A 23404-nucleotide genomic window follows, 5' to 3' on the forward strand; every position below is an offset into this window, starting at 1 on the left:
TTCCAGCTGCCAGAATAAAAGAAAGGTATTTGAGCCCTGGCCAGATAGCTCGGTTGGTGGAAGCATTGTCCTGATGCACAGAGGTTGCCAGTTTGATTCCCGGTCAGGGCACATACAGAAACAGATTGATGTCTCTCTCTCAAATCAATAAAATAAGCATTAAAAAAAGAAAAAGAAAAAATGTATATATTTGAGCATAGACAGAGTTAGAGAGCCCACTCTTGCCTGCTGCTTAGGAAGTATATTTACTGTGCCTAGTGACTTGGCCCTTGCTTTTCTTCTAGCACAGTGGTCCCCAACCTCTTTTGGGTCACGGACCGGTTTAATGTCAGAAAATATTTTCACGGACCGGCCTTTAGGGTGGGACAGATAAATGTATCATGTGACTGAGACAAGCGTCAAGAGTGAGTCTTAGACGGATGTAACAGAGGGAATCTGGTCATTTTTTAAAAATAAAACGGAAATAATGTAAGTTATTTATTCTTTCTCTGCGGACCTGTAGTGGTCTGCGGCCTGGGAGTTGTGGACCACTGTTCTAGCACAGCGAGGTATCTGCTTACCTGTCATTCCTTCATAGAGGCCTTCCCTGAACTTAACATACATCTTACGGCTTGACACTTTACAGTGTTTTGTTATGAAATTTTCAAACATATTAAAAAGTTGAAGTTTAACTTATTAATTAATCTTATTTTTGATGTATTTTTTAGTTTATTTTTAGAGAGAGGAAGAAGGAAAGAGAAATGAGAAGCATCAGTCATAGTTGCTTCACTGTAGTTGTTTACTGATTGCTTCTCATGCGTTAAATTTTTTTTAAAGATTTTATTTACTGGTGTTACAGGGCAGGGGAATGAAAAGTATCAGCTGATAGTTGCTTCACCTTAGTTGTTCATTGGTTGCTTGTTGTACATACCTGGACCAGGCAAACCCAGGATTTCGAACTGGCAGCCTCATCTCAGCGTTCCAGGTCAACACTCTTATCAACTGCGCCACCATCATGCATTCCATTTTTAATGTAGACATCAGTACGCCTTCCTCTGATGCGTGATCATGTTTATAATGAACTACAATTCAGTATTTATTTATACTTTTTTTCTGGTTCAGGTACAGTTTACAAACAATGAAATCTCAAATATTTTTTTAAAGGATTTATTTTTTTATTTTTATTTATTTTTTTACAGAGATAGAGAGTCAGAGAGAGGGATAGACAGGGACAGACCGACAGGAACAAAGAGATGAGAAGCATCAATCATTAGTTTCTCATTGTGCATTGCAACACCTTAGTTGTTCATTGATTGCTTTCCCATATGTGCCTTGACCGCAGGCCTTCAGCAGACCTAGTAACCCCTTGCTGGAGCCAGCGACCTTGAGTCCAAGCTGGTGAGTTTTGCTCAAACCAGATGAGCCCGCGCTCAAGCTGGCGACTTCGAGGTCTCGAACCTGGGTCCTTCCACATCCCAGTCCGATGCTTTATCCACTGCGCCACCGCCTGGTCAGGCTGAAATCTCAAATATTAATAGTACATTCATTGAAGTTTGATAAATGCATGCATGTAGGTAACCTAAATCCTCCTTGTGATTTCAAACACTGTAATCACCCCAGAAAGTTCTCTCATCCCTTTTTCAGTCAATCTGTGCCCCAGCTCCTACCACTGCCACTGTTCCAATTTTTCCCACCATAGATTAGATTGCCCTGTTCTAGAACTTCATATACTTGGAGTCATAACACGTGCTCTTTTGTGTCCTTCATCAGCATGTTCTTAATACTTATCAATGGCATTGCATGTATCAGTAGTTTGTTGCTGTTTTATTGCTTACCAGCGTTCTGTTGCAGTCCATGATTATATGACAGTTTGTTTATCCATTGATGGGACAGTTGGGTTTTCCTGTTTTTGCCTGTTATTTATAAAGTGGTAATAGACAATCCTGTATGTATCTTTAGGCATATGTTTATATTTCTTTGAGGTAAATATTTAGAAGAGGAATTGCTCGAGTTGGGCTGGTTGTATATTTTGTTTTATAAGGAACTACTAGATCTTTTCCCAACGTGACTCATTTTCTACTCCCTCCAACAAAATGAAAATTCCAATTGCTCCACATCCTCACCAACATTTGATGGTGTCAGTTTTCTAAATTATTATTATTTGGCATTTTAAAAGCATGCATTACAGTTCTCTAGAGAAACAGAACCATTTGTGTGTGTGTGTGTGTGTGTGTGTGTGTGTGTGTGTGTGTGTGTGTGTAGATAGAGAGAGAGAGATTATTTATTTACCTTTTTTTTTTCAGGGACAGAGTCAGAGAGAGGGATAGACAGGGACAGACAGGAACAGAGAGAGATGAGAAGCATCAATCATCAGTTTTTCATTGCGAGACCTTAGTTGTTCATTGATTGCTTTCTCATATGTGCCTTGACCATGGGCCTTCAATGGAGTAACCCTTTGCTCAAGCCAGCGACCTTGGGTCCAAGCTAGTGAGCTTTTGCTCAAACCAGATGAGCCCGCACTCAAGCTGGCGACCTCGGGGTCTCGAACCTGGGTCCTCTGCATCCCAGTCCGATGCTCTATCCACTGCGCCACCGCCTGGTAAGGCTATTTACTTATTTTTATTTATTTTAATTTATTGTGTTTACATAGATTCTAGTGTTGCCCTGAATGCATCCCCCTCCCCCATATTCCCCTCAACATCTCCCTTGCCCCCCTCCCCATCGCACCCTCCCCCCTTCCCTTCAGGTTTATCCCATCCTATCATCCCCTTTCCTTCTGTCTCTTTTCCTCTGGTCCCTTTGATGAGAGAGAGATTATTTATTAAAAGGAATTAGCTTTTGCAATCAAGGAAGCTGAGAAATCCCTTAATCTGCCAGAAAAACCCAGGACAGCCTATTGCCTTTAGTTCCAGTCCGAGTCTGAAGTTTGAGAACCAGGAGAACTGATGGTATAAATCCTAGTCTTTTTTTTTCTGAACCTGGAAATGGGGAGAGGCAGTCAGACAGACTCCCGCATGCGCCCGACCGGGATCCACCCGGCACGCCCACCAGGGGTGATGCTCTGCCCCTCCGGGGCCTCACTCTGCCGCGACCAGAGCCACTCTGGCACCTGGGGCAGAGGCCAAGGAGCCATCCCCAGCGCCTGGGCCATCTTTGCTCCAGTGGAGCCTTGGCTGCAGGAAGGGAAGAGAGAGACAGAGAGGAAGGAGGGGGGGGGTGTGGAGAAGTAAATGGGCGCTTCTCCTATGTGCCCTGGCCGGGAATTGAACCCGGGTCCCCCGCACGCCAGGCCGATGCTCTACCGCTGAGCCAACCGGCCAGGGCAATCCTAGTCTTGAGGGCAGAAGACCAGTGTGTCACTCAAATAGAGAGCCCAAATCTCTATTCCTTCAGCTCTGATACCATTGTGTAGCCCCCCCCCCCCCAACCCATCTGCTTTACTTAGTCTACCAATCAAATATTAATCTCATACAGAAACATCCACACAAGCACACCTAGAAATAATGTTTAACCAAATATCTGGGCACTCCATGACCTAGTCAAGTTGATGCATAAAGTTAACTCACAACAGATAGGTTAAGAAAAATACATGCGTGCGCACACACAACTATATTGTTTTTAATTGTCAATGTTGTTCTCTTCTGATGTCTGCTCATGAGTATTTTCTTACCTCCTGGGAAACAGGTATGCCCCAGGCCTTAGAACAGAAGTCTAGAGACTAAGTCCAGGAAAGCAGTGTTGAAAAAGGCAGAAATCAGAACTTCTGGGCCTTTCCCTAGTCTAGAACATTCTCCAGGAGAGACCAACCCACACCTTAATAAATCATAGATTGTGCAGTGGTTTCCAGTTATTTCTTAGAGAAAGGGGGATAGGCGAGGAGAATGTGAGACCTACAGCCTCTGCTTATGGGGACACATCTCTGCAGTAAAAGTAAGTCATCCCGTGTTACTTATTGAAATAAGACATTTTAATCAATCCCATTGAATCAAACTCATTTAGTCACGTCTCATTTTACAAACATTAAGCACCACCAGGGTGTGAGAGGGAAGATCCCGGCTAGAAGTCAGGAACCGGGCAGTAGGGACTCATTATTAGTGGGACTCATTATTAGTGGGTAGCGTCTCTGAGCCTCTAGGAGAGAGGAGTCCACATCTGCCCTCCTCCCTGGGACAGGAGGGCCTGCCTGGATGCATGGCTTCATTTTCCCTGGTTGCTTCTTTTGATTCTTCTCCGTTTAGGTGATTCCAGAGACAGGCAGAACTGGGGCAGCGTTAAAATAGCGCATCAGCATAGGAGGGAGGGTCAGGGAGGGAACTGGGGCAACATGCAGAGCACAGGTCCTGAGAAATCAGGTCTTAAAGGAGAAGGTTGCATTTTGCAAAAAAAGTATATGGTTCCCAGAGCACAAAAACTTTATGTTGTAAGATACATGTTGAAAAGGACTGGGAGTATAGTCGTAACTTGAGCCAGTCAGCCTGTCTATCCTGTTGCCCTGTCAAATAGAAGGGTCTGGATGAAGTCCAAGGGGCCCAGTTAACCGAACCCAAAAAGATGCTTGATGCACGTGACCATGTGCAGGTTCCTGGAGTCACTGTTGATTTACCTACCAGCAGGCTTACCCTTTGGCCTGGCAGTAAAAAGGAGTCAAGACTCTGCACTTGGTGGCAAATGCAGGCTTGTCCTCTCTCGGTAACTGTTCACAGGTCTCTGGTCCAGCTGAGGATCCCCCACTTAGGCAGGAGGACACTGTTGAAAGACAGGCAGCAGCTGGGTTCTGGCTGCTCAAACTGTCCTCAGCTCTTTTGGTTGTATAACCTTGAGCTGGTCTTTTGGCTCACTCCCTTCACTTCATCAGTGGCAAACGGTAAAGACACCACATGTGCAGGGCGCTGCCTCTGCATATAAATTAGATGAAGAGAGGAAGGCGCCTGGGTGTACTTACAGCCTGTTCACCTGGCTTCCAGGGCGACAGGCAGGCTCGAGTCTCAGATGCAGTTAGAGGGTCTCCTGGAGGTGCCACCTGTTGCTTTCTCCTGAGGGAAAATCAGGCATTTCTTATACATGCTTCCTGAGTGCCGATGAAGGTCTCATGGAATTTAGCAGAGTCATGTCGGTTGGACAGCATTTCAGGCCTTTGTTTGCAGGTATGATTTTAATTTGACTTGGACATTTTTCCAAAATGGTGTCAACATTTCCTAGATACCGTAACCTTTAGCTAGCTCATAAAGATCACAGTATTTATCATTCCATAAGGCTGCTGGTGCTGAGTCATGCCTGGACACTTAGTTATGAGGAAAGATTGAGGCAGGTGGGGTCCATCTTGATCACTGGATGACCTTTCAGGAAAAAAGGTAGAAAAGACATTAGTTTTTTTTCCCCCTTAGCTCTCCATATTTCCCCATTGCTCTTACCTTTTGCCTTTTAATTTCCATTTAAAAAATAATATACAAACTTAGCATCTTATAACCAGTGCTCTGGCTCCTGTGCCAAGTGGAAGGCAGAACCCAGTTTTTCCATTTTAACAATTACCAGGGAAAAAATTGTTTCAGTTTATGGAATTATCCAGGACCCTAGATTCTTCAGGAGAAACTGGGACAAAGTGGGAGATTTGGAATTAGTATTTACCCTCGCCATATTGCGGTTTACTTTTCACGGATTCCCTGTGTTGTGGATTTTTAAATTGTATATATCTAATTTTGTATTGTGGATTTTTTGCTATATCATGCAGTATATAGGTATTTTTACATTTTTTTGTGGTAAAATAAGCATAGGAAGTGTTTATAAGAGTGTGAGAAAGGTTAATAACAGTGTGGGAAAGGTTTATAAGAGTGTGGGAGGGTTTATAAAGCCTTAAAATATATATAAATAATAAAATAAATAGAAGGTCGCTACCTCGCAGATTTCCGCCTGTCGCCGGGGGTTCTGGAACCTAACCCGCACGAGAGACGAGGGACCACTGGACTGTGTCTGGATGTTCTGTGCCAGCTCCGGCTCTCTGGCTAGGTGGTTACCTTGGGCACGTGACTTACCTTGGTGTCCTGTCCTGCAAACTAGAGTTAACGTCAGTAACCACCTCATCCTGTATAAACAGGAAGACATGTAAAGCCCAGTGGCTGCCCATGGTAATGACTCAATAAACGTGACCTGTGGTTACCATGTGCAAGAGTGGGTGCCATGGAGGTTAAACAGGCACGTGGTTCCACATTGGCTGTGTGGGAAATGTCATACAAGGTGCTCAGAAGTTTAAAGGAAACAGAGAGAGGACTGGCAAGGATAGGCACGGGCCGCCCCGTGGCACACTTTGCATGGCGTGGCCTGTGTGCCCTATGCTCCATCACCCCGTCTCCAGGCCCCCAGATCCTTCCTCCAGCCCTCCTGTTCCTTGTCAAGTGCCACCCTGTGTGATGATGAGGATACCATGTACACTTCATCAGCCGCTTTTTAGATTTCTTATCAAACGCTTTCAGGTTTCTTATCATTTGCTTCTAGCAAGAGTAAGGTAAATGACTCTTTTTCAGATGAGGAAACTGAGGCTCAAGGAGGGTAGATAATTGCCAAGGTCTTAAGGCCAGAAAACCCAAGTCATAAATGGCCTTTCCTACTTTCATAATAGACTTTGAGCTATGTCTTGAGCCTTACCCCTCCCCCCAGTTCGGAGGTAATGTTCCAGTGGCACTGACCATGCTTTTGCTAGGAGGAAGGTCTCTTCCTACTACAGCGGACTTCTGTCCACTCCACCTCCTTCCTAAAGTCCTGTTCTGAGGTATGTCGGCTTAGTACCACCAAGCAGTTAATTCCGAAACAACCTAACTGGAGATAGTATCAGATCTCACAGGTTATAAGGACTCAGTCCCACAAGACTGCCTCCCCCCACTTCAGACACCAGTGCCAAGTCCAGGTTGTCACCTGTGCCTCTGGCCGACTGGCTATTAATCAGAGGTTCCCACTGTCCCCTCCTCACTTTCATTTAATTTGTTAGAACAGCTTATAGAACTCAGAGAAACATTTCACGACTAGCTCACCACTTTATTGTAAAAGGAGATATATGACTCAGGCACAGGCAAGTAGAAGAGGTGCATAGGACAAGGTATAGGGAAAGGGCCTGGAGCTTCCAGACCCTCCCAGGGGCACCGCTCTCCCTGAATCTCTGTGTTCGCCAACCTAGAAAATTCTCTGAACCTTGTCCTGTTGGGTTTTTATGGAGCTTCGTTACATGGTCATGATTGATTAAATCATCAGCCATTGGTGGTTGAGCTCCATCTGCAGCCCCTCTCTCCTCCCTAGAGGTTGGGGGTGGGACTCAAAGTTCCAATCCTCTGATCAGCTGTGGGCTTCCCTGGCAGCAAGCCCCTATCCTTAGTTTACCAGAAGTCACCGCATTCACGTAAACTCTGGTGTGGCTAACAAGACACTCCTTTCACCTTATGGCTCTGGAGCTATTTTAGGAACCGATGACAAAAGACCAAATGTTAGTGGTCTTAGGATTTTAGGAAATTGCAAGCGTTTTAGGAGCTTTGTGCCAGAAATGGGACAAACACCAAGTATATATATTTCTTATTATGAATCACAGTATCACACCTGTGCACAACTTTCCTCTGCTGGAAAGGATACAGATTGGGAGCTAAGAAGTCTGATTCTAGTCTCCACCTTGCTCCCTCAGTTTGACATGAGGGACTGGTTTAAACCCGTGAGTCTCAACTTTTTTCCTAAGACATAAATGTGCAGTGGCTCACTTCCCAGCTCCTCAGCGGTAACCCGCTTCCCTCTCCTGCACTCAGGGAATCACGCTGGGGTGCAGGGACTGGCTGGTGCTGTTATAGCAATAACTATGAATCGTTCCACGTTATCAGGAGAGTGAAGAATGTGCGAGGTGTAAGGCTTTTTATTAGTAACAAATCACTTTAACACCTCTCCAGTGACTGTGTCAAGGCCTGATCTGAACACATCACAGCGGCCCTGGCCTGCCCACAGCCCTGGGCCCGCAGTCTACAGACGAGTGCTAACTTAGCAAGTTTAAAGTAGAAGTGTCCTGTAGTCACTTAAATGGTTATAAAACTACATATTTTGAATTAGAAAAGAAGGTGAACCGATCTCTGAAGAAAATGAGACAATCTTCTAATGGCTGGCCATCCCTGTGGAATGTTATTTGACACGAGTATAGGTTTATTTATAGCAGGCCACTGGCATGAGGGCAGATCCAAGGTTGCAGAAGGACTTAGGTTGGATGTGAAGACATCCTTCTTCCACAAGACTCAAGTTTATTGCTCACCTGTCCATCACGTGTAACACTAGGTCTGAAGATTTCTAAACTACATTAGGAAAGAGCTGACACGTTGGAGATCCAGTTAGACCCGAAAGCTGGGGCTGGGCCCTTCCCACCATGTTTCTTTTCAGTCGTCTGGTTTTGTTATTAGTGGATTCATAACCACACAAAGATCAGGAAATATGGCACTTTTTCAAAGCGTGGCCAGGGTCCTTGGGTTGATGGCACTTCTAAGACTTTTCAGCTAAGATGCTTAGTTGCTAAAGATCTTTGAGGAAGGGTGTCAGGGGAATAGGATCTGTGCTTCAGAGTCCGAAGCCCATTTGTCCACATTTAACCAGACCCTGGATCTTCTGTCTGGTGCTGTAGTTCAGAGCATTGTTGTTGAAGGGAGGAGGGCTCAGAGAAGACTTTAAGCCCAGTGCTTGTGACCTACGTGGAATGTGGGAGTGGGCTTGCTTCCTGTTCCAGCCACACCTGCAGGTGGGGTCCACGGCTTTCCGTACAGCATGAGTGAGGCTGCGCGGAGGGGGAAGACACTGGTGAATGTGCGGAATCTTCCTCTGTCGCGGGGCAGCTAACAGTCAACACGAGCCCGCAGCCTTTACCAGCTGCCTAAGGAATGTTGCTGATAGGTATTACCAGCATCCAATAAAACCGTGCATGGGACATTCTGACTGAGAATGGACAAAAAAGCCAAATCTTCACAACATTAACTTTTTAATAGTATTGGATCTTTCTGGTAGAATGGGAAAGATTCCATTTGAAAATAATTTCAATGAAAGTAAAATGGGAGAAATTGGGAATAGTTTATCTATAAAAAAAATCACTTAAAAAAATAAGTCAAGGAACTGTGTTTGCTTAGTAGAGTACAACTCAGAAGAGTCTCAACTGAAATCTCCAATATGATGCGATTCTGATGAAGCCCCAGGTGTATAATCAGTCTACACTCGGGGAAAGAACCTTGTGTTCACCCGGTGCTTTGAAATAGCTGTTACTCTCAGTGGCATATGGCCAAGGCACGTGTGACATTTGGGAGTGCTCTGGCGGGCCACCTCACTGCTTGCACACTTTCGGGGGACAGCTGCCTTAGCCACAGGGAGGCAAAGGTGCTCTGAGTGCAGATGGAGGTACAGGTGACAGTAGAAATTCCTCCCGCAGGACACTCAGCCAGGTGGTGTGAGGGCTGCGAGGTGGAAGGGTTTTCAATGCTTTATTGTTCAAAGATGGGTTATTTAGTTGTCCTGATTAGATGCCTGCCTGTTCCCACTGCCCCTTTGACCCCCTAGGGGAAGGGTCTAAAAGAAAACTCAAATCAGCAGTGACTTTTTTTTTACTATTTTATTTCTTGATTTTACACAAAGGGGTGATAACAAGAAGTATCAACTCATAGTTGCTTCACTTTAGTTGTTAATTGGTTGCTTGTTATATGTGTATTGACTGGGCAAGTCCAGGGTTCCTAACCAGTGACTTCAGCATTCCAGTTCAACCCTCTCTCCACCACGCCACCACAGCCAGGTGTCAATGACTTCTGATACACTTCAACGAGGGGCCTATTGCTGGAAGAGCACTAGTAAAAAAGGGGCGGGGGTGGAGGCTGTAATAAAAGAACAACATTTTGAGTGACTATGAAGGAAAAATCAAGTCTAGGGTGCAGCTAGATTTGAATTCTGCATGCCAACTCTGGCCCCGCATGGCCATGGTCATTTAAGAGTATCTGCATTTATTATGAATATACTTGGTTTGGAAAACCTTTCATCCTGCTTTCCTCTTTTTCAGGTTTCAAGTGCCCCATTTGCTCCAAGTCTGTGGCTTCCGATGAGATGGAAATGCACTTTATAATGTGTCTGAGCAAACCTCGCCTCTCCTACAACGGTAAGGGCTTGGCCGGGAGCCTCTGAGTGAGGGTCTTGCCAACCTCACGTGGCTCGGGACAGCTTCTCCACCCCACTTCCAGCAGGAATTCCTGAGTGCTGATGGGACACCTGACTGTTCAGGAAGTCTTGCTGTGCCAGTCAGAGAGGAAGAGGGATGGGACCATGAAGGAAGGCCAAGCGGTCAGGCCCATAGTACCAGGAAGTCTCTTGGGTCACTCAGTCCTTCTGCCCTTTCTTCTGACCTCTTGTTCCTTGGACCTCTGGCTGTGTGATGCAACTTCTGCCCATTCCCACACCTGACAGGAGAGGGCCCGGAGTGTGTTCCCCTTGTTTTTAGGGGACGGGGAGTTTGTGCCCGTGGTTTGCATGGATTGCTGAAGCTCTGGCTCTCTGTGGCAGAATTACTGTGATATGTGGACACCCTTCAGGGAATACAAACACTGAGCTGCCACAGGCAGCTCCCAGCGTCACGCTGCTCTCTGCTATGGAGGCTGCCGTGGAGCTGGGCAGCGAATACATGGGGGGGAGACTGGTCCAGGGATTCCAGGAAACCCAATCCCCCGAGCATGGCACCTCTGTGCACAAAACGAGTGTCAACATCTGCCTGGAATGCCATGGGTAAGGGTTTGGAGGCTCGGTGAGCTTAGTTTAGAGCCTACCTCTACGGCTTATTCACTGTCTGGTCCTGGACAAGTTGCTCTATTTAGCAGAACCTTGGTTTTCTGGCTCATGAAACGGGGATAGTAATACCTGGTTTATAGGGTTATTGTTCGGATAAAGTAGGATATTGCAAAGAAAACCCTCAGCACAGAGCCTGCCCCCGATCGGTGCTCAGGAAGTCACAGCGCCCCGAGAGCGGCAATACCATCGTGGGTTTCTTTTCGTCATTTTGCAGAGTGGACTGCCTTCTCTTTAGTGCTGCGCGCCCTGTGCTGTCGGCGGCTCTCTGGTTCCCCCTTCTTATGTGCTTAGTCTGGTCTTCAAACCATGTTCATCAGAGAACTGTGTCTTCTACAAGAACAGGCCCTGGATCTGAGTCGGGTGTGCCCTGACCACAGCAGTGGGTCCACCTTCTAGGATTAAAGTCACAGCAGTGCTTAGGAAAAGAGTTCTGTGACGTCTCAGAGAGTCTGAGGACTGGACGGGAGGTGAGCCTGGATTGCTTTGCGCCCCTCCTGATGGTGAAGGTTCCCGGGGTAGACTCGACAGACCTGTCCTTGGGCTCCTGCCTCCTCAGACCCCCATGTGCGTCTTCCCCCACCCAGCATGAGCCCGGGGAGGCCTAGTGATTCCAGGTTTTTCCTGTGAAGTGAACCAGACGTGCCTGATCCACTCACTTCTCCTGAAAACACATCCTACTGTTCTCTCATCTCGGGTTTACTTGCTCCACCAAAAGACTCTGGATGCATACTGGCGGGCTGTTACCAATTGTCTTGGTTACACACAGCCTGGTAACCTTTGCTCAGATTGGAGGACCAGCCACAGGGAAGGTTGTGGCCCTGTCTCTGTCCCCAGTGTTTCTCTCCCCTTCATACTCTCCTCGAGTCTGGGAAGCCCTCTTCTCCCTTTGGACAGCCTCTCCCTGTTCCTGGGGACTGATGGCCGCTGAGCCTGACTCTGTTTCACGCGTAGTCTGGGCTTTCCATTAGACTTGTCAGTGTGTGTCCCCTGGAGACCACTCCGGCTCCACTTTGTTCTGTTCCTTGTCTCTGTCTGGGACCATGGATGGAGAGGAGTCTTCTCAACCGCGGCCTCAGAAACTGTGTTCACTTATTTTCCTCAGTGTGCAGAGCCCTCCTGAAGACGGTTTTTGTCCTGTGGGTTGCTCGGGAGAGATCTCTGTCGACACTGCCTTGTGTCACAGAACACAAAGCAGCCTCAGACTGCGCTCACCCGAGAGGACTGGGCTCTTGGTGTCATCAGGGAGAACCTTGCAAAGGCAGCTGTGGGGGACAGAATGCTCTTGATGGCCACCCGAGAACGGAGTAGCCAGGGCCCCCCCGGGAGAATGGCGAAAGGGAGGGGTTTGGGCTGTATCCCCCGGAGAGCTGCCCAGTGCTGCCATACCGCAGCCATGGGGAGGGGTCCTCCTTTCCTTTCCCCTCCGCCTTCATGGGAGAGCAGGCCTGGCAGCCCAGTCTGAGCACAGGTCACCCGAAGCAGCCACACTCAGAGTCTCCGAGGATGAGGAGTTTGGCCAGCCAGCCTGAGAAATCACTGTGGCTATTCTCACTGTTTCCTTTTTCCCCCTCCTCCTGTAACTGAAAAGCCACCCCGTGTGTGTGTGTGTGAGGGGGGCCTGGAGGCTTTAAACTCAAGGATCTCTTTTGCAAAAGCCAGTCCTTTACCACCATATGCCAAGAGAGGACATGTGCCTGGGTCCTGTCGGTGGAATTTCTCATAAGGTGGTGAAGGTGGTGAAGGTGCTTCAGAAACAATGGTTCAGCCCCATTTTTTCTGAAGACAGCTAGACCTTCCTGGTAAGAAGGCCACGTGAGGTCTGTGTATGGAGTGGAAATCTCCAGGGATGGTCTAGGTCCTGTTCTTGTTCGGATGAAGCACAGGCCGTTCAGGGTCCATAGGCCAAAACCCCCAGTCAGGACCTCTAGGTATTTATTTTGGTTTTGCCGGTGAAGTATTTTACCCATGATATCTGTCATCCCAACCTCCTGGCTTCTCTTTATCTATTCTAGTAAAAAAAAAAAAATGTAAGGAGACTTAAAGAGTCTGTGAATTATAGAGCTCTCAGACTCTTTCTGGAAAGGGGGCGGGATGTCTTTCCTAGTGGATAGAAAGAAGTGCTATTTTCTTAGGAAGATTCGCTAGAACTCCTGGTCACTCCCCTAGAGATTCCCCGTCTACACATAAACACACAAACTTTCTGTAATTGCTGGTACCAACTGGGGAATTTTTTAGGAAATTTACAGCGGTTATATAATATGAAATTTAGTTAACCACCAAAGGAAAAAAGTAGAAACCTCCTAAATGAGGCAGATAGAAAGTAGTATTTTTCTTATTATGAGGGTTGGCCTGAGCTGTGGGTTGGAAGGCCTCCAGTAGCCGCCTGCCAGATTAAAAAAAAAAAAAGCCAAAACACAAAAACCCACATTTAGGAAAGGCAAGACTAGTTCAACTGGTTTGCCCAGTGCTCAAGAGAAATGTGAAGACCAGTAACCTGTGCTCCCAGGGCCGGCCTAACCCTGGAGGGGCAGGGAGGGCGCTAGACCCCCCAAGCAATGAATGTCACATTCTTCCTTCGCCTCTTCTGAGCGGTTCTGAACCCAAGACTCACGGGAGATTAGGAAGGAGTTGGAGGGACCCATTTTCCTGGGTAAATGTGGTCAGCTTAAATGGGCCTCTTAATTTCTCTCTTGCCAACATCTGTTTGTGGTTCTGAGACTGGGAGAACTCGCCCTCAAGAATATGCACTCAAATTTTGACCAACAAATTGTTCGGCTAGCTGAGTGAGCCTGGAGATGGGGGACCTGATTTTGTTGCAAACAGAGGAGAGTCATATATGAGAGTGGTGGAGGGGCACAAGCGATTGCCCATTGAGAGCATAGGGGCGGGCCCTGGTTGCAGGACCAACCAAGGGTTCTTAGCCCTGGGAAATTCTGGTGTGTGGCAGGTTCCTTTGCCAGTAGTATGAGGGGAGCATGGTGGTGTTCAGAGCAGCTTCAGAGGATTCTCTCTCCTTAGCTTTCTTTGGAGGCAGAGACCCCATGCCCTGTTTCTTCCAAGTCCTGACTGCTCTCCCCTCCTGTCTGCCAAAGGTCATTGTCCTCAACTTCAGGGCTCTTGAAATGCTGAATGTCTCACAAGGTTTCAAGGAGAGGGAATCTGGCTCTCCTAAAAGCAGGAGTGCCTGCTGCTAGTTCACCCCTAGCACTGAGTGCCTGGTGCTTATTTGGTCTGTGTCTCTACTGAGATCCTGTATTTGGGATGGAAATGCCTTTTCTTGGGTCTGGGGGCACCAGGCTCTGCCTGAGGACTTGGCCTAGCCCAGCAGTGGAGTGACGCCAAGAGCGGTTGTTCAGTGCTGGAGCATCTGCCGAGTCTGGCTGCAGAGATGTCTGTCCTGGTGTTCCTCCTGCAGCGGGGAGGGGAAGAGGCCAGGCTGCTGGGTGAATGAGGAGTGGGTGGGAGGGAAGGAGGCCAGAGGAGGGGACTGAGTGGGGTCCCTGTGGAGAGCCTCTGTAAATCGGAGCCCTCTGGGCCTGAGCTTTGGTGGCTCTTTCCTCTGGGCTGTCATCATTGCAGCCCATCTCTCAGAAACAATTGGACCATACCTCACAGTACTGGAGTGTTAGGGTGGGGATCCTACTGCTGGTAGGGGGCTTTCTCTACTCAACATCTCTCCTTTGTCTAAAGCTCTCCCAGGAATGGAGCTGGCAAGTCTTGGCATTGGTGGCACTGCCCCTTCCCATCCCCCAGGAGATTAGGCCAGCAGCTCTGCACATGCCAAGAAGCTGCAAGACTGGGCTCTTCCGCACCTAGGCTGGAAATGAGGCCAGGGGGTGGAGCCTGTGTCTCTGCGTCATTTGCTGGGGGTTCTCCCTCTGGCTCCCACCTTCCTTCCCACCAGGGCCTTGCCTGCCATCAGGCACAGGGAAAGCGTATCATGAACAGTCCCACGCTCAGCTGCTGGCTGTGAGCTGTACAACGGCCTTCCCTCCCGGCTGCAGGCAGAAATGTGTCTATAGCTGCTTGGGCTTCTCCACCGCTCCTTACCACCAGCAGCTCTGGGGTCCCATTTTGGCTCTAGGGAACTTTACCTGCCACTCTGGTTTGGATCCCTGGACTGGTTGGAGGGACAGACATGGGCACCATTTTGCACCACCCCCAGCTAGGCCAAACACTTCCGAACTCCCTCCTGGGCCTGCACAGGATATCAGGGTGCTGGGAGGGGGCTTGGGAGGCAGTAAGAGAAAGGCAGAAAGCACAGCTTTGTTCCTGTGTTCCCATCAACCAGCACTGGTTGAGCCCCCTCCTTTGGGACCTGAGGATACTTGGGGCATTTGAGTCCATCTGTAGAGTGGCCTCAAATTGTGCCAGGCCCAGCGTCCTTGGCTTTGTGCCGTGAGGTCCTCCCAGTGGGCAGCAGGCTCCCAGTTGAGATGTGGAAGCTTCAGCTTCAGTCATCTCTGCTTCCCTGCTAGGCTCCCAGAGACATCTGGGGGCTGCTGATTCCAGGCCCCAGGGACTGGGACAGGAAGCTTTACTCAGCCCACTCACGCATGTTTCTGCCTTCCACCGTGGGAAGAAGGCTGCTCCCTGGGCACGCACTGCACTGGGTGTGAGCTCTGCTGGCTTCCGCATGCAGTCAGATTCCAAGCCCCACACCAGGAACCTTCAGGCAGCCTCTGGGTCAACAGAGAAAATGACCAGAGATTATCTGGTGGCCGAGAAGCTGAGAGTGACTTCTCTCCCAGCTCGTGGGCATGGGAACTGCTGTATTAAATTGTTTTTGTTCTCGGGGTTCCTAAGGAGGAGGGGCTTTGAGCCACCATAGCCTTCTATCTAGGCCACGAAGAATCCTCATTTTATGGTCCCCAGAAGTTTCTCTTTCCACCCAAGTAATCAGAGGGCACAGGAACAGCAGTGGAGGAGAACACCGAGCAGAGGGTCCCAGCCTGAGTGACTGCTCACAAGACCTTTGACTTAGACGAGATGTCTGACTTGGCTTCAGTATCTTCATCTGGAAAGTGGGGCAGCACCATGTGCCCTGCCTAGCACACACACGTGAAATCTCAGTAACATGGACAGTATTCACGAACAATTAAAATCTTAATAGTGGAGAACTGATCCTGCTTTAAGCTCCCCTTCACATCCATAACCCCGCTCTCTTGGTGTTTCTCCTGTGGCTTTGAGGACTTCTGGGCAACCTTTGCTTACTTCATCTCTTTCACCAGCCTTTCAGATATGAAGGTTGACCAAGGTTTGTATTCTGCCTTCTTTGGATTTCAGTCTGAACTTTCTCCCCAATCTCCTTATGTCATATCTACGACCTGTCGCCCACAGCTCTCTTCTAAACCCCAGATGTAGACTTGAACGGACTCAGACTTCCACTAGCGTGTCCCAGTGGAGATGTCTGGTCAGCACCTCCCTCCCACCCGGGTCTGAATCTCTCACTTCCTTCCCGTGCCTGGCCTCCCCCTCCGGCTTCCCTCTCGGAGTGGATGGAAGGTGCCTGCCATTGGCCCCGCTTCCCTGGGAGTGCACCATTCCTCCCTTCCTGCCTCCATTGCGGTGCAAGCCTTGAGTTCACCCACCCTGCGTTGCTGCGTTGGCCCCCAGATTGTACTCCCCATCTGTGGGCTTTTCCAATCCCTCCGCCAGTAGTTTCTGGACACCATATGTGATCGGAGCACATATGGTGCTAGGGCCTTTCAGTGAACCGCAGAGAACCCAAGCACCACAGCAGACAGCACGAGTTTGGTCTCTTCCCTCGACTCCTATGGCCCCCGGAGTCTGCACCTGCAACAGCAAACTTCCTGCAGTTCCCAGGTGTGCAGCTACTGTTCCCTCTGCCTGGAGTATCCTTCCCCGAGCAGTCCCCACCCTGATGAGGTGTCTTTCATTCCTCTCATACCTGGGTCTGTGTGCATCATAAGATGTCCTAGGAATTCCTTTGCTGTTTGTTTCCGTTTTCTTACTCAGCCTCTCCTGCTTGACTGTGAGCTTCTTGCATCCTGAGTTCGTGGCTTATTCACTGAGTCACCAGTGCCGGGAATGTCACAGAAATTTAGTAAAGGACCCTGGCTTGGCTGTGGTGCTCTCCTTGTTCTGCTTGGCTTTTCTGGGCCCACGGTGTGCAGCAGCTTCCTTCCACTTGTTCTTTCCTGTGTGGGGCTGGAGGGCCTTTTTCTATTGTTCTTTTTCTTTAATTGAATGTTACAATTTAGTAGCATTTAGAGCATTCATAGTGTTGTACAACCACCCTGTCTATCCACCTTACATGGTTCTACTTGTATGTGATAGTTAAGCTATTTAAAGTAGAGCCGGGGATGGAATGATGGTGCCAGAGGCTGAGGGGAGAGGGGAATGGGAGTTACTACTCCACAGGCTTCAAGTTCCAGTTCTGCAAGACCAGTAAGTTCTGGAGATGTTGTATAATATTGTGCCTGTAGTTAAGACTGTATTGCACACTTAAAATTTTGTTAAGAAAGCAGGTCTCATGTTAAGTGTTCTTACCACACACTCAAAAAAAAACCCCTTTGCCATGAAATAGTTACTCCATTCTTTCCTGCCCTTAGCCCCTGGTCTACTTTTTGTCTCTATCAACTTGCCTCTTCTGGACATATCATGTAGTGGAATCATGCAACAGGTGGCCTTTTGTGTCTAGCTTCTTTCACTTAGCGCAATATTTTTGAGGTTCAGACACATTGTAGCATATATTGGTTCTTCATTCATTTTCATGGCTGAGCAGCATTCCATTGCATGGATATACCATATTTTGTTTATCTATTATTTGGTGGGCATTTGTTTCCTCCCTTTGGCTCTTGTGAATAGTGCTGCTATGGACATACATGTACAAATATTTATGAGAGTACCTATTTCTTCCATTCATTCTTTTCTTGTACTACTTACTATACTACTGTTGCGTCGTCATGTTTTCCCAAGCCAGAAATCAGTCAGTGTACTTGGTCTGTGTGTATGTTTAGGGGAAATGTCTATTCCGGGAAATAATTTGCCTCATGCTGCCTCTGCTACACATCTATCCCTCTCCAAGTCCCCTAACTCTGGGCCGCTTATTTGGTGATTAATCCCATTTTGTCTTTACATAATTAATGTGTGATATGCATGTCTGGTCTCTGCGGTCAGGGCCTGTAGGTCTAGGTTCATTTTGGGCTTCTGTGTCCCCCACAGTGCCTTGTGCATGTTGGGTGACCCAAGCAGTCCCCACCAGTTCTACACCCCTCCCCGTTCCTGCTCTGTGCCACCTGCCGTCTGGTGCCTGACCCTCACCCACTGTCCCATTTCCCTTTGCAGATGACGTGCTGACTAAAGACGCGGGTGAGTGTGTGATCTGCCTGGAGGAGCTGCTTCAGGGGGACACGATAGCCAGGCTGCCCTGCCTGTGCATTTATCACAAAAGGTACGAGAGGGTGGCAGGGCCAGCTCAGCCCCATCCCGGACCCCAGAGGGCTCCTCCTTCACTGTGGGCGGGAGAGAAGGGCAGACCCTCATCACTAGCCCTTCTGTTCCCTTTGGTTGTGGGACGGCGCCTGCCCCACCCAGATGTGAGTGGGGTTGGGCTGAGGCCCCGGGCTGAGCCAGACTGCCAGAGGTTTTGCTCTGGGTTGACGATGGCCCCCCTGGACAGTGGGGGTGATGGCGAGACCTGTGGAGCTCCACAGGTTGGAGGCCCTTAGGATCCTGCAGAGCCAGAGATTCTCTCCTTTGGAAGGTTGATCTTTCATCCATCTTCCCAAACCTTTTCTTCCTCCATGGTCCCCTCTGCTCCATGGGCTGAGAGCCTTCTCCTTTGTGCAAGAGAGGCAGCACGGAGGGGTGTGCCTGCTGCTCCCCACCCCCTTCTCCCCAGAGGGCCAGGACTCAGGAACAGCCGCTACCTGTGGGGCCACAGCACTGAACCCTGCTATAATTAGCAGGGCTGAGATTTGTCCTCAGGCTTCAACATGAGCCTCGTTCTTGTTTCCAACTGGAAAGAAGACACCTCCCTACCCAAGACGGAGGACGCTCTGTGCTGCCTGTGGCCACCACCTGCTCTTGGCTTCTCGAGCCTCAGCACTTCTTCCTGACACACGGGCTTTTCCAAGCCCAGCTCACAGGGCCACCGGCCGCAGGGCTGTCGTGGTGCCTGGCAGGCAGATGTGGCTGACGCAGGGGAGGCTCAAGGTTGGCCTGGAGGGAGGGGTCTTGGTCTGGGCCCAGCACAGAGTGCTCCAGTGTCCTGGCCAGGCACCAACCAGAACCAGAAGAAGGGAATTTTTGGCTCTGGGGTGAATTATGCAAATTACCTGTCTGGATCCTGTCTTTGAAAATACCCGGATGTTGGTTTACAAATCAGAAAGATGTCTTGGGGCGATCTCTGTTCCCTCTCTGGTTGCAGAAGGTCCTTTCTGTAAACGCTGGAGACCAGGGTCTCGCTACCAGCCTCCTGTCCAGCTCCCCTTAACAATATCACTAAGCCAGGGGGCTGTCCTTCTCTGGGAAGGACTCGATGCTGGCTGCTGACCACAGCCAACTGAACCAGGTAGCTTGGGGGTCTCCTAAGAAGCCACCCCTGGAGAAGGAGCCTAAAGGCTTCTCCTTTGACCCAGGAGAGGGCTCTTCAGGTCCCCAGAACTCAGAGTAATAGCCAGCCTTCTGGGGCTTGGTTCCCACTTCCTGTTCCTCAAGCCTTAGGGACAGCTGACAGCTGCCCTGCACCCCCACACACACACACACACTAGTAGCTGTTGCCATCCTGCTAGGCTCTGTGCAGGTAAGGTCTTGATCCCTCTCAAGGCCACACTTCCCCCTTCCAGCATTCAGATCCACCCAATCCTGTACCTACTGTGCCAGGTTGACTGCCCGGGCTGAGCCTTCTTGCTGCTTCAGAAAGCGGGTATCTGGGGACACGCTTGTTTTCCCCTGGGGTCCTCGCAGGCGAGATTTAGGAAAGCCCTGCTCAGAAACCTGACCCTTGGAGCGAGCCCCCTAAGGAGTGGCCCGGTCAGCGGTAACGTGTCTCCCCTTGCCGCCTCCTGCCTCAGCTGCATAGACTCGTGGTTTGAAGTGAACAGATCTTGTCCAGAACACCCTGCGGACTGACCCTGCTGGGCTCGCTTGCTGACTCCTCTCAAAGGTGAGCCTGTGGTCGGGGAGCACCCCAAGCTCAAGGTCTTGGGGTCACGTCACTCCAGGGGCGGGGGCTGAGTTGCCCTACCCACCCCGGGGAGGAGAGCATCTCATCAGTTAGTGTTTCTGTGGGGTGAGGGTGATTCTGAGAAGGCTAAAAGATACAACCTTGCATGATTATGAAGAAGAACCTGCTCGGTACAGTTGATTCTTCGGGGAAAGGCCAGTCTGTCCAGACGTCTAGGGTGAATCTCCCTGGAGAAAGTTCAGGGAGAGCCCCTTGGAACATGCCAGGTGGGAGGAGCCACACCAGCGCGAGGACCTGGACTGCACCTGCCGTGTGTTTGCTGAGCGGCCGGGGCAAGTCCCTACTCCTCTCCCACGTGTGGGCATCACACTAACAGGACCGCTGTTGGCCGGCGTGTGTCCCCTGCAGTGCTCGTCAGCCATCATCCCACGGCTGTTCTTCCCGCCCCAGGCCACCTCCCTCACGCAGGTGCCAGATGGATCTGAGACCTCCAGGCCAGACTCAGCCCACCTTTCCCAGAGCACAGGTCCCTGACTCCTCCACAGGCCAGTCAACTGTCTTCCTGTCCAACATGTGCACACACGTCCCCCTGTAGACCCTTCCGGTCCGACCTCCCCATGTCTCCAGGGCACCCTGCTTTACTGCCGACTGTCCTTCCCTGTTCCCGTCTCACCTGTCCCTTCCAAATTCTGGGCTGGCAATTTTTTTTTTTTCTGGGAAACAGATAAAACCCCCAGAAAACCAAAACCCTGACTGCCCCCCTCCTCTCATATCCAAAGGTTTGGGGGCCTCTCTTCTTTTCTCTCTCTTGTTTTTTGTTTTTGGTTGGTTTTTTTTGTTGTTGTTGTTCTTTGTTAGGTTTATTTTATTTATTCCAAGTAAACTCCCAGAACAGCTGACGATGGCAGACAAATCAGGGACATTGCTCTTTACCTTCACCTCAAACTCTGAGGTCATGGGGAGAAGCCGCGAGGGTGAGAGTGAGGCCGAGGGCGCGGAGCCCAGCACCTCAGCCACGTCCGCATCCGCGTCCTGGCATGATGCTTGCCTCCTGGGGCCCAGACTGGACCACAGGCGCCCCAGCCGCCTGGCTTCACGCTGCCCGCCGGGAGCACGACTGACGTGTTATGGTCCACGCAGGGACAGCCAGCCCTGTTCCTGAGAGGAGGCTTGGACACTGGGGCAGAGCTGAACTGGGGACACCGGTGGGAACAGGGCACCCCAGCCACACTGGCTTCCAGAGAATGGTTCTCCCTTTCTCCCTGAGGACACCAAATCGGATGAGCTGCAAGTTTGAGAGAAGAAAGAATCGACCGCCATCCTTCCCCACACCCTTCATCCCAGGAGGGGAAGGGCATTTTCTTTTTCACCTTTGAAAGGCATTGTGAGTCTGTCTCTAAAGTGTTTACAAAAAAAAAAAAGCATAAAAAAAAAGTCTAGTGTCGACTGGTGTTTTCCCCCGTGATGTTTACAGATTGCTGTCCGCTGCCCAGCTAGAACCCATCAGTGACAGAGATGAACAGAGCCAGGTCTGCGTGCTGATGGCACGGGAGCCTGCCCGCACGGCCCTCCTGTGCCCGCACCCTGTCGGTTTGGCCCTCTCTGTCACCAACTGCTCTGCCTTGGGGGTTTTTTTGTCCATTTTTCTGGCTTCATTTTTCACTTTTCTCCCCTGGGGACCCTGAGATCTTGACTTCGTTGCCAAAATATCCAAGCTTCTCCCCCTCTACTCTCCAGTCTCGATTCTTCTCCCTCCTTCCCTCCTGGTTCTGGTCAGTTCAGAGGATTTAACAATCACAAGTGTCCTGCAAAAATGCCTGAACACTTTTCTTAGGCCCTTGTGTTGTTTTTTCCCCCCCACAAAACTTAGACACACAAAAGACTTACTAAAGGAATATGTACAGCTACCCGTTTTCAGGCACTCTGTCTGAGAACATTTTAGCCATCAATGTTCAGATGTGGCGTCAGCCCATGCAAGATAGGTTTCTGTATTTATATATTAAAATACAAAAAAAAAATACACACTTATAAAATGTTTAAAAATATGTTCAAAGCTGGGGGAAAAGCTTTCTTCATTAGTCAAGATGTTTTGATATGGTATTAAAATAATGTCTAATAAAAAGCTGCATTGTGTGACTTTATTTTAATGATGTTGTTACACAATCAGGAAATGGGGGTTGTACACCCTATCACCCATCCCCTCCCCTACCTCCTTAGCCTTCCGTCAGCATACTGCTTGGGACTGCCAGTGGGATGGGGTTTTCAGAGCAGTCACACCTGGGCAGAGGGAGCGTGGCAGGCAGGTGAGACCCCAGGCCCACAGGTTAACTGACCCTCTCAAGCATCATGGAATTAACCTGCCATCACTTGTGGAGTGGTTGTAATAAAACTCTTCTGCAAGATCTGCAGGGGCAAAGATCTTGCAGCCACTGGCGGCTGCAAGGATGTGGGTTCTTCCAGGTGTTGGCCCAGCACCCTACCCCCGCCCCCCTTCATCCTTCACTCCCCATCCCACATCCTGCCTGCCGGTCGCCTAGTCCGTGTCTCAGTGCTGACTCATGGGCATGCTTCATTGAGGCCCAGAGATAGGCCCTGTTTTGGGGCTAAGCCAGCTCAGAGCCACTCGGGGCTCACAAGAGTTGGCACAACTCGGCTGGACGGGAAGCCTGGGGCACTGGGTAGCAGTGCACAACCGGCCTCAGTCCCCGTGCCAGGCGGGCTCCCAGAGCAACATTCCAGAGCCTCCTGCCCAGTCTGCGAAGGAAAGCTCCGGAGCGAGAGGACTCCACACCGCCTCTGCTCTTCTCAGGCCTCCAAGCACGGCTGCCTCTGTGGGCTCCAGCCCCGCCGGGCCCAGGCTCTGCAGCCATCCCTGTCCGACGCTTCCTGAAGCACCTACTCAACAAGGGCACTGCAGGCCGGTGGGACATGTGAGCTAAAGTACAGGCACCCTCCGCATGTTCAGAGAAATGTTTATACTAAAGAAGAGTATTGGGACTCAGCCTGGGCCCTGGAGTCAGACCCTTCTGCAGTAGAAGTCCCGGGGGACCAGCCATCACCATGGTGGCCAGAACGTGAGCTCCAAACTGTCTGCACGTGGCTTCTCTGGTCCTTGGCAGAATGCTTTTTGGGGAAATGACTTCATTTGTCTAAACTTCAGATTCCTCGCATGTGAAGTGGGGATAGAGTCACGCAGCTCAAAGGTCACCGTGAGGGTCAGGGCGTCTGCCCAGAAGCCCCTGGCACATGCATGGCAGGCTCCCTTGTAGCCTCATCACTGCAAAGAGCATTGTTCTATTCACAGCACTGCCTGCTTCTGCCTGGCAACTGTGTCTCCCTGTTCTATATTTAATTCCTCCAGCAAAGCTGGCCCGGAAGGAGATCTCCTTGCCTGACCCCCGGGCCTGCAGGCAGAGGGCTGTATGCCCACCTCAGTTGCTTAGACCTGGC

General features: G+C 49.8%; 1 protein-coding gene across 4 annotated transcripts in view; it reads left to right on the plus strand.

Annotated features, from left to right (window-relative positions):
• The window catches only part of ZNRF1 (zinc and ring finger 1), a 115881-nt gene extending 93851 nt beyond the window's left edge, over window positions 1-22030 (plus strand). Inside the window, exons 2-5 of one of the 4 annotated variants that reach the window (XM_066349449.1) lie at window positions 10022-10117; window positions 18112-18217; window positions 19842-19933; window positions 20131-22030. In XM_066349449.1, the coding sequence (XP_066205546.1) occupies window positions 10022-10117; window positions 18112-18217; window positions 19842-19899 (260 nt within the window). In that variant the 3' untranslated portion in view covers window positions 19900-19933; window positions 20131-22030. The remainder of the gene's footprint in view (window positions 1-10021; window positions 10118-18111; window positions 18218-19841; window positions 19934-20130) is intronic. The other 3 variants (XM_066349450.1, XM_066349448.1, XM_066349447.1) reach the window with 3 other exon arrangements.
• Window positions 22031-23404: the final 1374 nt, after the last annotated feature.

Source organism: Saccopteryx leptura, chromosome 9, assembly GCF_036850995.1.
Source record: "Saccopteryx leptura isolate mSacLep1 chromosome 9, mSacLep1_pri_phased_curated, whole genome shotgun sequence".
Classification (NCBI taxonomy): Eukaryota; Metazoa; Chordata; class Mammalia; order Chiroptera; family Emballonuridae; genus Saccopteryx; species Saccopteryx leptura.